This window comes from Corvus cornix, chromosome Z (genome assembly GCF_000738735.6).
Source record: "Corvus cornix cornix isolate S_Up_H32 chromosome Z, ASM73873v5, whole genome shotgun sequence".
Lineage (NCBI taxonomy): Eukaryota > Metazoa > Chordata > Aves > Passeriformes > Corvidae > Corvus > Corvus cornix.
In genome coordinates this window covers 64737052-64751422 of record NC_046357.1, presented here as the reverse complement: position 1 = coordinate 64751422, position 14371 = coordinate 64737052, and the positions used below count along the sequence as shown (strand labels likewise).

The 14371-nt window shown below is 38.8% G+C and overlaps 1 protein-coding gene across 4 annotated transcripts in view; it reads left to right on the top strand.

Annotated features, from left to right (window-relative positions):
• Positions 1 to 14371, top strand: part of DOCK8 (dedicator of cytokinesis 8) — a 91709-nt gene that overhangs the window by 36234 nt on the left and 41104 nt on the right. For all 4 annotated transcript variants that reach the window (XM_039567168.1, XM_039567169.1, XM_019282025.3 and 1 more), the window contains 7 exons: positions 179 to 272; positions 1412 to 1574; positions 9140 to 9257; positions 10933 to 11003; positions 11696 to 11834; positions 13331 to 13432; positions 14180 to 14275. In XM_039567168.1, coding sequence (XP_039423102.1) covers positions 179 to 272; positions 1412 to 1574; positions 9140 to 9257; positions 10933 to 11003; positions 11696 to 11834; positions 13331 to 13432; positions 14180 to 14275 — 783 coding nt within the window. The remainder of the gene's footprint in view (positions 1 to 178; positions 273 to 1411; positions 1575 to 9139; positions 9258 to 10932; positions 11004 to 11695; positions 11835 to 13330; positions 13433 to 14179; positions 14276 to 14371) is intronic.

Below are 14371 nucleotides of genomic sequence, written 5' to 3'. Positions count from 1 at the left end.
TGGATTATGTTGGGAAAAGCTACCCATGATATATGTGTGGGAACAGAGGATAACTGCAGTCAAGTGAATCGTAACCCACTTGCTTTGGATGCCTCAAGGGCATGGTTCACTCCCAAAGCTTTCTCCATGTTATGGAGTATTGTTACAAAGGTACTGATATTTGTCTTTCTCTTGATAGGAAGGAGACAGGCTCAGTGATGAAGATCTGTTTAAATTTTTAGCTGACTTCAAAAGATCATCTTCCTTGCAAAGAAGAATTAAGACTTTGCCAGGTACATTATTAATTTTGGATGGAAGGTGGTGTATGTATATTTCTCCCCTAAACAGTTCTGTAAATTCCAGCCCCAGAATACATTTCGCTTGGGTTTAAAGCCTATAGTACGTGCTGTTGTGGAACTTCTTGGTTTCCTGATGTCTGCCTAAACACAGATGCTTTAGAATTTTTTTTCTGCATGAATGAGTATGGAGATTTAGATTCAGCTTGATATTTTTAAATTATTCGCTTTTCTCCCTAATTTACAGTGTATGTACTGGGTATCTTTTGTTATTATTCAAACTGTTTGAAGACAGTGCTTTAAAGCAACTTTCTAGGATCCGTGCTACTTCCCTGCAATACTTTGAAATGGTTCCTATTATATAGAGAGAGATGAAAATGTATACACATTTCACGTTAGCTTGGTATTTGGGTCAGCATTGGTTAACAGAATAGAGAAGTACAGGCAGTGTTTAGCTACTGTCAAACACCAGCCAGCTTAATTTTTCTTTTTAAGTAAATTACGGTTCAACCTCTTCTGCAGTGTGGAGGAACCTTAAAAAATGTGAAGGCAAAGCTGTTTTTCCTTTCTAGCTGATGGCCAGAATGACAAGTCTGAGCTCCACAAACAGTTTTCACTTATCACAGCAGAGAATTTAAATTGACAGTCTGTTTATACCGGGGTAAATGTTATCAGTATTAACTGTGTAACTGCTCACCACAGAAAGCCTAGTTTTCCTGGTGGGTGGTGCCTATTTTGGCAGAGATTAATCAGGGCAGAATCTGAGGGGGAGTAAGAGAAAACTGTATTAGACAGCACCCCTGTTGTTTGTCTCCCAGACAAATGTTATGTTACTTGTGTGTGAAAGACACTAGAACATCAGCCAGCATATAATACTCCTTCTTTCTTTGTATTTTCTTTGTAAGACTGCAGGGTAGACATAAAGAGCTGTGTGTTGCCCTGATGTGAAAGGATGTGTGTAGGCTACGTCCTCTGTATCTTTCTGCCCATATGCTTTCCTTCTCATGCAGCCCAAGAACCAGTTCTTATTTCTGCATGGTTGCTGTGTAACCTTACATATTGTTTTAATTTTTTTCTTTTATTATACACTGATTATTTTTTATTTTTTTGCTAAGATTTTGTGATTTAATTTAAAGGAACACTGAAAGTGGAGATTTCCCCAGCTCCAGAAAACATTGGTTATTGTCTGACACCAGAACTACTCCCACTGAAGCCGTTTTCAGAAAACCGTAATCGTCCTCACAAAGAGATTTTGGAATTCCCAGTTAGAGAAGTGTATGTTCCCCATACCATTTATAGGTAAGAAATAACATATATTTTTAATATTTCTTTAAAAACGTGATTCAGATTTTTTTTAAGAAATAGAAACCTAAAATAGTAAAAAAAAAAGGCTAAAGGCCATGTTTTGGGCTGATGATTTAGTCTTCCTAGCCATTACAAGATAAAATACCTGTAGGATATTCCATGATGTGTTTACTAATCTAATTGTGTTGTCTTTTGAAAAATTTTCTGTAAGATAAAAAAACCCGTTTAACAACTGTCATTGACTTGGCATCTATCTGTCTATCTACCTAGCTAGCTAGCAAGCTAGCTTTCCTCCTCTGTGTTCGTTTGTTTGGGTTTTTTTCCAGTAGATTTTATTACGATTTTTAACACTTCTGGTAAATGTTTATGCTCAGTGGTTTCTATTGTTAATTTGAGTCAGCTGAGTATCTGAGGAAATAATGTGTTGCTCTGTGAACTTTTTAACTATGAATGAGCACTCTAGGCTGTGTAATTTAATTTCTTTAAATCTGTTCTGTTCTGGTTGTTTCAAGGTGATCACAGTGCTCAGTAGCATGCAACTGAGCAATTCCCATCATTTATTTCTTAGTAGTGTGGAACATGTTAGTGTCGTATAAGAAATTAGCATTGGAAGAATGTGTTTCAAGATGTTTGTGCAGTATTTCATTGCTAGTGAGCAATGTTGTAGTAATAGCTGACAGTAATTCTGATGGGGTGTATTGCAGTATTATAGATACCGAAATAACTTGAAATAATGGCTTTCATCTGACCATTGTGTTAGTCAAGACATGGGAGCAAAGCATAATGCTTCTAACAGTAATTGTAGGTGACACTATTCTAAGGGGTGTTTCTGATCCCTCAAACAGTAGCTAGATACTGTATTAGTGGCAAAAATGTGACTATCAATAAGGAATCACAGAATAAAGGCACTGAATAAAGTGATGTAAAGCTTATTAATTTCTTGCAGTGGAGATTAGCAAAGAGCCAGCTCTCCCACCCGCTCACCTGACCCAGCCCAGGAGGGGAGCAGGGAAGGGCAAGGCTTGTGGTTCTGTACAACTCAAAACTGCACTGTGGCAAACTAATATATGCCAGGGAGATGCTCCACACTTCACAGAAAACTAGAGATCTGTTTGGCTGTTGGTGACACCTGGGTTTGGGTCTCAGCTTTAAAGGAAAGCAAAGAGAGGAAGTGGCAAATCTTATCTTACAATAACGACTTGCAGTGTGGTATCGGCAGGCACATAAGTAAGCCAGTTTGGCTATAGCCTCCTGAGAAGTTTTGAAGGAGTTATTCCTGGGCTCTGCCACAGTTCAAACTCCTGAGGTCAGCTCACAGCACCAGTAAACTAAAATGCAGAGAGTTCTGGTGATTCTGTCTCCTCTGTGTATCAAAGATAGAATTGGATGATGGTAGAACTTTAATGCAGACATTTCTATAGGGAAAGTAGTTTTTATAGAATTGAAAGTGGAAATGTAAATGAACATGAGCAAATACGCCTTTTTTTCGTTTAATTAAAAAATAAGACAGAACTTTAACCTTCCTACTCATTGTCTGGCCTTAGCAAATGTCAATTCCAGTGTGCAGCCTCATAGCATCTAAAGGTTTGCTTCTGACAAAAAACCATTAGCAACCACTGTGTTTCTGAGCTGGAACAACAGTTGAGTCTGCACAGAATATTCTCTCTTTAGTTCTCACCAAGTTCTCACTTCTGCAGCCAGACATAATGAATATCAAAGCCACCGTGCCAAAAATTAATTTGTGCTTCTCCCTAAAGCAAGTTTGGGTGTCTCCACACACTATCTTTCAGTTGCCAGGGTGTCTGTATTGAATACGTACATCCACATTAGAGGAAATGCTTGCTATCGCTCAACAGTCACACTCTTTCAGCAAGACTTCACACCCAGCATGCTTAACTTTTTCTTTTAAGTCTCTATTTTGATTTTCACCCTAAGTAAAAGTCATGGCAACAAAAGAAAGAAGGATTTGTTCAGCCTAACTTGTAATAGTGAAGACAACATCTATGAAGAATAGTTGCTTTCATTAATCTTTACCTTAGTTAGTCAATCAATGGTAGATGCTGCTGACATGCCATAAGTAGTGTTATGCTGTAATCAATCAGATAATATCCAAACAAAACTCTAAAGACAATTAGTTAGAAATTTTAAACAGTGTAGAAATGCTAGATTACAGTTTGACTACCTTGTGACAATAAGCGTATTTGGACTGAGAAAGTAAAGTTGCCAACTGAAAGTGTTAATGAACTCCAGCAATAATTCCCTGGTAAGTCAGATGAGGAAGTTTTGTAAACATTCTGAAAGAGCAGAGTCTGGAACTTGGTGGGGCCAGGAAATAACACTAGTGTTTGTGCAGTACCACTGGAGGCACCTCTTTCTCTGCAATCCAGAATCACCTAATCACACCACATCTGAGATGGTTTTGCCTCACAATCATGCCAGTGCTCTGTTTGGTGTGCAAAAGCATAGTTAGGTGATGTAGGCTGATGAACATCAAGTCCAGCTGGAAGCCTGGCACTGCCGAGTTGACCCCTAAGCCATGTCCCTTAAGCAGCACATCTACATGTCACTTCACAACTTCCCTGGATAGCCTGCCAATGCTTGACACATCTTTAGGTGAAGAAATATTTCCTGATATTCAGTTTAAACCTCCCCTGGGGCAACTTGAGGCTATTTCTTCTTGTCCTGTTGCTTGCTACTTGGGAGAAGAGGCCAACCCTCTGCTGGCTACAACCTCCTTTCAAGCAGTTGTAGAGAGTGACAAGGTTCCCCCTGAGCCGCCTTCTCTGCAGGCTAAACAACCCCAGCTCCATCAGCTGGTCCTTAGAGGACTTGTGCTCCAGAGCCATCATCAGCTCTGTTGCCCTTCTGTGGACACAGTTCAGCACCTCCATGTCCTTCTTGCAGTGAGGGGCCCAGAACTGAACATGGAATTTGAGGTGTGCCCTCACCAGTGCTGAGTACGGGGGGACAATCCCTCCCCTGGTCCTGCTGGCCACACTGTTGCTGGTACAGGCCAGGATGCCATTGGCCTTCTTGGCCACCTGGGCACACCCTGGCTCATGTTCAGCTGCTGTCACCAGCACCCCCAGGTCCTTTTCCTGTGGGCAGCTTTGCAGCCACTCTGCCCCAGCCTGTGGAGCTGCCTGGGGTTGTTGTGAACCAAGGGCACTTGGCTTTGTTGAACCTCACACCATTGGCCTTGGACCATTGATCCAGCCTGTCCAGAGCCCACTGTGCAGCCTTATGGCCCTTTCCTTAATTTAACTGTCATGCAGTTCTTGTTGCTTAGTTCCCCACATGGCGAATACCATTTTGAGTCTGAGATGAAACTAACCCATGAGAAGTAGCTCTGAATTTGAATAGAGCCAAATATGAAGTGTTTAATGTTACTTTATTTCCTTTCCTCTTATCTGAAAAGTAGAATCATCCTGTCTTATTTAAGCAGTTTGACAACATTTATTCATAGATGTGTATCATGGTGCTAAATGTAGTTTAATGTTTTCTAATTTTTGATTATAAGTCTGCAAACCATTTTCCTTTCACCAGTGCTACACATGTAGACATTGGGGGGGGGAGGTTGTCAAAGGTATTTCAGAGGGATGAGGTTTTTTTGGTTTTTTTTTTTTGATAATAGCTTTTTGCTTTGTGATAGGAAAAGTGGAGCCTTCTGTTATAGTCTTTGAACTCAGGTCTTGCAAGCTTTTTTTTTTACTGGTGTAATGCCATTATATTAAATGATGCTATTTCTGATTTATGCCAGAGAGATCAGCCAGCCCACTTTCTTTGTGCACTGTGAAATTGAGCACTTCTTTTTGTTGTGTACTTACATTTCTTTAATAAAAATATTTCCCTGAAAATGTCAAAACATTCCAAGATTTATTTCTTTCATACCCCTCTATTTTTAATAGGAAAAATCATATAATTTAAAGTTTGTTTGTCATTTTATTTTCTCATTAAATATAAATGAAAATGATGCTGTTTACTGCCACTATGAAATGTTGGTGCTGAGGAAGAGGAATTTGTCATATCACTACAGCAGTAACTCAGCTTAACCAGGCACAGGAAGTCCTGTCTATGATAGGGGTAGTACCTAAGGCTTGGGGGATTTTTGGAGGAAGGGAATAAAAAGCCCTTTTCTTTATGGTTTCGTTTCATTTAATTGCAAACCACTTAGCAATGTTCTCAGACTTGTTGTAGTCTGCAGTGTGAGCTGGAGGCCTTCCGCTTTGGTGGAATCATTCTACCCCATCCTTGACTTGTTTCGGGTGAGGAAGGATTATTGATGAATAATGGTGTCTTACTCCTGTTATTGCTCTCACAGCATTATCTGCTCCTCTCTGCCTCTCTGCCCATGGAATCCAGAGAGAGCATATTTACTACATGTGAGTCTTCTACAGGCCTTTGGTCTAGTTTTAGATCTGTCCACCAACTCTTCAGATGAGTCAAAATTTTACCAACATGAGAAAAAATCATTCAAACTATTCTCTAAATTATCCATCCTAAAATACAGAATATATAACTCATACACATCCTCTTGAATGTGACATGTTGAAGTTCTGTCACTGTGCTATTTTCCTAGTCAATGGCTGACTAAAACAGTTTCCATGTTTGGTTAAACATCTGTGATGTACTTTTTAATTTTTAATCTTTTTGTTCCTGGAGGCTCTCCACCAAAATTGTGGAAGAATCAACAAATATTGAAAATTATAACTAATGGGTGCATCAGTTTTTGTGTCTAGTACCATAAGTTTTAAATGTCAATGTTAACTCATCCATAACTCCTCATACAGAACATTTCTACTTTGTATCAGTAGGGACTAATTGCACATATGTTGAGTTTTGCTGTGTGTGGAAGTTTCATCACAGTCACCAATGAAGATGCCTAATATTCATAAGAAGTTTGAGATGCACTTGTTGACACCTCACATGAGATGTAATCTAGCAAGGAGGAGGATTCTTTCATGTGCATCTATGCACAAGCAATATTTACAAACAGGAATATTCAATAAGAATGGCCACAGAGTTGAAACTCTGAATAGATTTTTTTTTGGCAGAGGGTAGGTCTGTGTTGTTTTGCCCATGGGAAATGATTAAATCACTGCTAAGCACTATGAAAGTGTAGGAAGGTCCGCAAATTTGCCTGAGAATTGCCGTGTGGTGTCCTGTGCCAGGCTAGGGGGACCTTAATCTTTCCCAGGAGGTAACTGATTCTGAAATAGTCTCTTATCACTCTGCTGGGTCAGTCTCTGACCTGCAGGAGCTGTTTGGATCTGTGCCTCACCCAGGACGCTGCTGGCCTTTGGGACTGTATTCTCAGTGACACTGGGTGTTCTGCCATGGCTTTTGTAGACTCATGCTGTCCCTTGAATGGCTCTTCTGTTTTTTTAAGCACATCCGACTGTATCTGGAGTTAGAGCCCTGCACTTTCTGCAGGGAGAGTGAAGGGAGAAATTTAATCACACTGACCAAAAGTATTTGCTGTGACATGTTGCTGTATTTCTGCTCAGTGCAGAAACTTGGGGTCCAATGCCTCCTGGAGCCTACCACATCCTTATGGGCATCCTAGCTGTCCTGTTATTTAAAAGACAGTATTTGCTGCCCCAATGGCCCTGCTAACTGCCATGTGAAAATGCTCCTTGTCTTTGCTTCCCCTCAGTCTTTTGGAGTGTATGGATGGAGTGCACGCAGTAGCACTTAGGCAGTGGTCAGCAATGGGTCTACAATTCATGGCTGTGTGAGGGAACATCTTTTGGTCATCTTCTCACCTTCCTGCTTTAAATGTCAGCCATCACTTTCGTATCTGCAGGATATCCGGAGTCAGCATTTGCCTCTGTTCTTCCTCAGTGCTGATGGGTTTAATACACATGTAAGCAAGATCCCTAAAACTGCTTGAGCATAAATGGCACAAGCTTTATCTTTTCAGTCCAGTACTTGCTGGAATAATGCTTCCTTGGTTGTGTAGTCAGCAGAGAGCTCTCTGTGTTTTTACATATCTTTCATCTCAAGTCACATCTAAAAGTAAAATCCAGTGCTCAGGTACATTATATAGATTTGTGACATCTTGTCCTAGGCTGCAGATTAATGAAGCAATGACCGTATTATTCAACCTTCCCTACATGTATTTCTTCACTTCTGGCAGATGTAGTATTGACAATATTCTTCATTTGATATGTCAGTCCCCCAAGTATAATTCAGTAGAGGTTACCAATATATTTCTCTCTTTCACTTAGCTTTCCTTAACATCATCTGGCAGAGAATTTGGCAAAGCAGAAATTGCACATAAGGTAGTAAGTGAGTGCAGTAGTGTGACAGGCAGAAGTACCATTCTGAATGAAGGGAAAGGCAAGTTACTTGCTAGTTTTTTTACTAAGGCATGCCATGTCCTATGTTACACATGTTGGTTAAAAAAAGTAGCTTGGACTGTGTAGTTGAAGAATACTGTCATGTTGTGACAAGTGGCAATCAGGAGAATAAACCACAGTTTTCCAGGTCTTGGGATACAATAAATGGAAGATGGACTGTCTGACTTAATGACAGTATTTTCCAAGACTGTGTGACTTTTTCAGCTGACAGAGGTACTGAGGAGATACCTGTGATAAGGACAGTGCAATTCTGTGCAGCTTCTGACTGGCACACACAAAAAGAAAGCATGAAAGTCCATGAGTAGTCCTCATTGTTTCTCACTGAACGCCGGCATGTTTCCTCCAACACTACTCTTATTCCTTACACTCAGAGGACAAACAGTGAGAATCCCATGCCAGACTGGGAAAACAAGACAGTAAAGAGACATCATCACTATTCCAGAATCTGCATATAATCTAGGTCTAGCTGAAATCTCAGATTTGCCATAAACTTAATCAGAGAAAAATCTTTCTATTAATATTTTTACTCTTCTATTAGAATTATACGTCAGAAGACCATCTATGCTGCCAAATTCCCCACAGAAATTAAAGCTGCTTTTTATGTTCAGTGATATGTTCATATACAGAAGCTAGTAAACAGCAAAGTATGCTCTATTTCGAAGCATTATTCATATTCATTACTAATAAGAGGTAGCTTACAGAATTACAGTTTCAAATTTTCTTATTTGTATTTACTAAGGTTCACTGATACTGCTTTTTGATTTGTATAACCTAGAAATATATGCCATTTTTTGCTATAAGCTACGAATGTATAAACTTCAGTTGTTGATTTCCTTGCTTTTATCACCTCTGAGTGATTCTTTCCCGCTTCCAAAATCAGATTGTTCACACCTGAGAAAGGAGCTGTTTTCTCCAGACATTCCTGCTTTTCAGTACATCAAGCAAAGATAATAGTTTGTTTGCAACAGAACATAGCTTAGTGTAGGTGTAACCTTAAACATAGGACGATCTATGTGTCACACCAAGAAATTACCTTTCTTTGTGAACTTTTGAAACTGAGTTCTGACAAATCTTTCACTATGAAGGTGGAATTGAAGGACAGGGAGAGGAATCAGGAAGATGCTAATTTGTGCACTTAATTTTCAAACAGGAATGCTTGCCATTTACCCATTTTATTCTTCCTTACCTTTCTTCCAGAAATCTCCTCTATGTTTACCCTCAGAGGCTGAATTTTGCTAACCGACTGGCTTCTGCAAGAAACATTACCATCAAGATCCAGTTTATGTGTGGTGAAGACCCATCCTGTGCAATGCCGGTAATAAATGCTGAGATTTCTTAGCAGGCTTTTGTTTACATGCATTGCTGAGAAACCTCTGAAGAGATAAGTCCTTATTTACTTCCCAGTTCCTAGTGGGGCCTTAAGAAGCCTAACATGAGAGAGCTTGTGAAGCTTTCATTCTCATCCTAAAACAGGGCTGTGTTCCTTACCCACAACAAGAAAGACTTGTCATTCTAGTGGAGCCAGACACATATTTCTCTCTCTTATCTAAATCTTCCTACCCTGTTTTCAGAAGAATGACATAATATTACATTAGTATCATGTTGGAATTTCTAAGGGTAAAATTCACAGAGCGTCAGAGACCTTTTAAGGTTTAAGAATGATGTAGTCTATTTTCCAGGGTAACTCCTCTGCATGCACTGTGTTTACACAAATGCTCAGGTATTATGCTGGAAGATAAAAGTTGGGATCTTCATTGCCTGAGCACAAATGGATGCACAGTCATGCGGTGTAGGTAGTCCATGTCTGAAACACACTGTGTCTTAGGGTATACGTGTACACTACTAGCAGAGAAGGCAGTCCTGTCTGTTCAGGTTATTCAGCATCTCTCACTGTAAGAACCTCTGTTCAGCTTTACCAAGCTTCAGATGTTCAGTTTGAAGTGTTCTACCCAGATGTCTGCTTCAGTCTCATTTTTATATTTTCAGACAGTGTTGTTGGCTATTTGAAAATGACATGGAGACAAGAATTTTCTGTGATTTTATGTGTTAGGGAAGGAAAAAATGAGTGGAAATACTACTTTGAGGAAACTTTAGTCCAACAGTATGTTGGACCAAGGACTGTCACCCAACCAGCCTTTTTCAGTGTGCTGACATTGTTTAGTACATACTTGACAGTCTTGCTCCACATAACCTGTGGACCTGAAATCAGAGCATCAGCACAGTGTTTTCCAAGCCACATTTCTTCCAGAGCTGGAGCTGTGCCATGTGAATGTAACACCTTCTTCTGCACAATACTGCATTGTTGGTTTCTTTAAACTCTGCCTATGTTACGACTAGGTTTTGACAAATGCTTAGGACAGACACAGTTCATCTGGCTTCCCTCTCCACTCTAAGTGACCTTCCTCTCAGTACATATATAGACTTGCACTGTGCAGGGATTCTTGTGTAATCTCATCTCCCAGGGCTCCCTTTAAATTACTGGATTTCAAGACCTTACCATGGGCCCATGTCTTAGGGAAGCAAATCTAGCACCAGAAATGCCTATTTCTCTTCATTGAGTTTGAAGGGACTTGGGACCTCTAAGGTAAGGTGAGATGAATCTCACTCTGAATGAACAGGCTACAACTGAAAAACAAAACTTCTAAAAATACTTTAAATTTCACTTTTTAGCACTTAGACAAAGACTATGTGACAGTATTTAAGTGGGTTACCATAACTTTTTCCCTATGATTCCAGAGTTTTTAGTTCATGACTAAAGAATGTGATGTGAGGTAGTCAGTGACTCTAGAAATAACTCTGCTCCATTTTCCTGATGTTTTACCCTGAATGGACTGTGGGGAAGGTGCTTGGTAATAAGATATTTATGCCAATGAGCTAAGATAAAATTGAGGAGTCATTTTAAGTCTTCAAATACTGTCTTAAAATTTATACAAGATGATGACAAATAAATGCTGTAGTCCTGATTACTGTTACTTTTCTTCTTAATGTAGGTAATTTTTGGGAAATCTTCAGGTCCAGAATTTGTCCAAGAAATATACACAGCTATCACATATCATAATAAGTAAGTGTTGTTAATATGACTTGAGAAGTATTAATCATGATCTCTTTATGTAATTGTTACTCTACATAGTTCATCAAGGAATGCCATTTTAAACATTTCTATTTTATGCAGTTTATCATATCTAATTTGGATTGCTTCGTGCATTTGCATTAAGTGGCCGTTGCATGAGCAACCATTGCTTTTCTTGTTTGAAGCTTTTTAGTCATTGAGAATATTCCCACTATGAAGATTAAGGAGCAGGAGCAGTTAGCAGCACAACTTCTTAAAGAACTTTAAGATAATTCACTTCAGTGAATTCATAGATCCAAAAGAGCTGAAGGGACATTCTCATTCTCATGAATGAGAGCTTGGGATTTAGGATTTGCAGAATACTTATGCTGGAATCCAAAACTGAGATTGAATGTTTTCTGAAGTATAGAGATAAGTGGAAGCTGAAACTGTCCAGCTGATACTGTCTGTTTTCTTCTGATTCAAAGCTGTAGATTGTTCATAAGTATAACTTTCACATTCATAATTAATTTTAAATTCATAAATATATGTGTGTGTATTTATGTATACTTTGTTTAACTCAGCTCTGTTTTCAAGATTTATCTGGTTTTATAACCATAGCATCTAAAAGCCTGCTGGCAAATTTGCCTCTTGCTCAGTCTCATACTAACTTTGGGAATGTGCTTGACATTCTTTTTAAACAGATCCCCTGACTTCTATGAAGAAGTGAAAATTAAGCTGCCAGCAAAACTCACAGAGAAACACCATCTATTGTTCACATTCTATCACATCAGCTGCCAACCAAAGCAAGGAGCATCTGTTGAAACCCTCCTAGGGTATTCAGTAAGTTCCATGTGATACGTAAGAGTGGTTGTGGGAGGGGTGTGGGGGTGTGTGTGTCTGTGTATCCCTTGCAAACAGACTTTTTGCTTGCCAAGAATTTTGTCATTTGTTCCCTTTCTGGTTATGGCAGTACATCAAAACCAGTGGAAGGTCTTAGTGTGAATTCATAGAAGCTAGATGCAGTCTGAGGTATGTTACATCCTCATCCTATAATTTTACTGTGTTAACTGTCTTTGAACTTAATGAATTCACCCGATTCAACTGAAATATGCACCTAAATGTTTGCAACAGCAATGCTTTGTAGCACATAATCCCATTCTGTTAGATTCTATTTATTGCAAAAAAACCCCTAAAATGTATGTAATTACAATTATTACTGTTATCATGCTCATACATGGGGTAAGAGCTAATGTAATATTTTCAGTCAGGTTTTACATGGCACATCATCTCTGTTCTAAATTGTCTTTTATCCACTAAAAACTAAAAAACCAGGAAGAACCTAAAAGCTAAAATGTCATTCTCTTGCCTTCTTTATTTTCATGTTGAGACTAGCATGTCTTAGGTTAGTACAAGAAGTAGGATAGCCCCTCTGACCTTCTTCTTTATCAAACAGTATTTTTAACTGGAGAGATTTTAATATAAAAGGAAAGCATTGAAGATGGTAATGCTTCAGATTTGAAAATGTCCTAGAGCTGTGGTTAGCAGTTGAGCTGTGGAGCCAGGAAAATGCTTTCCATGTGTTCTTGCTATGAAGTTTGGGGCAGTTTTGTGTTTGTGTATTTTTGTTTGTTTGCTTGTTTGTTTCTTTGTTGGCTTCTGGAGTTTTTTAATCACAGTACTGAGAATCCTTTCAAATGGACTTTCTTTTATGGGGAGTTGTAGTCCCACCAATGTCAGTGGGATTGTTAAGCAGTAAATTAGTTCAGGATCAAGATTTGACATAGGTGAGGACTTAATTTTCAAGTTTCTGTTCACCTAAATACAAAATGTTTCTGCCTTGTGATACTCAAATGCATAGCCTCTTTCAGACTTGAATAAAAAATTAAATGTGTCCGAGTATCAATGCAGGGATATGAAAAGTCAGTCTGGCATGGTGACCACAAGGAAGATGTTCAATTTATCTCCAGCAAAACTTTAGCTGTTGATTTGCTTCAATACCAAGAAGCAGTGTATTCAGGATACATGAATTTTTAAATAAAAACATGGACTCCGCTAAATCCTTCTGATAGGATTTATTAGAAAAATACATGTCACACATGAGAAGCTCTGTGTTTGTTTTCTTCGAAGGAAGTGGTTTGTAAAGCAGTCTTGTACATTTTTCTACAGTAGCTATCAGCTATCTTTGAATTCAAAATACAAAGAAATTACTGTTGAATGGGTTAGAGCAGAGAAGCTTGGATCAATATCTCATTTGTTGTTTTGTTGACTGTATCTAACAAATAAATAGGTCTAATCATATATCATCATGCATATTGCTGTGTTTCCGTTTGTTTCAGTGGCTGCCAATTCTATTAAATGATCGTCTTCAAACTGGACATTATAGTCTTCCTGTTGCATTGGATAAGCTGCCTTTACACTATTCAATTCACTCTCCTGAGGTAACAAACAAAATTATTAAAAGATATTTTTTTTCTAATGTAGGAGAACAGCATAAGTGTTTTACGAACTAACATTGCTGTCTGCTGGTAGCCTTTTTTAAAGGTAGTTCTTTAAAAGGAGAAAGGTCTGGAGAAAAATCTTGTTGTTGTTGTCACTGGTGTTACTATTTTATATCATTATACTGTTTTTTTAAAAAAAGTTAGTTATGCAAGCAAATTCTTTTAAATTGTCTAAGCAGGGATACATTTGTTTAGAGAGTGTCAAGTCAATAATTCTATTTCTTCCACAGGATAATTTGTTCTTTTTTTCTGGGGCTTTGTGGGAGGGGGACTAGAAGTGGAATCAGGTGGTATTACTGGAGCAGAAAACTGGGCCCTCTCAGTAAGCATGGCATGTAGGAAACTTGTCCAGAGGGTATAAACTGCACCACATCCCCATGGAGTGCCTTTGGCAGTGCTTTGACCAGGAAATTTTAGCCTTAACAATATCCCATCAGAAGATGTTTATTTACATGTGCTAGACATACAGCTGAAATTCTCTGAATTTCCCCGTTCAGTGAATCAGCTTCTGTCCAAATGTCTATGAGAACAAGGAGATGCCTAGCTGTCATCCTCTCTGTGGTACTGAATTTGGGTATCTAAAATGAAGTGATTAGTGGGAATACCCTATAGACCTTCATGTAAACAGACTTTCTGTTTGATCATTAAAAGGAGGATGATTCCCATATTATTTTTTTTTCATCCCAGAAAATTCCATCTCAGACACCACCTATAAAGTGGGTTGAAGGACACAAGGGCGTTTTCATTGTTGAAGTTCAAGCTGTGTCATCTGTTCACACCCAGGTAATGCGTCAGAAGTAAGACACATCTGTAGTTTCATTTCAAAGAAAATTCGGATGTCCAGGCCAATTTAGCAGATTTATGAAACTGAGGTGAACT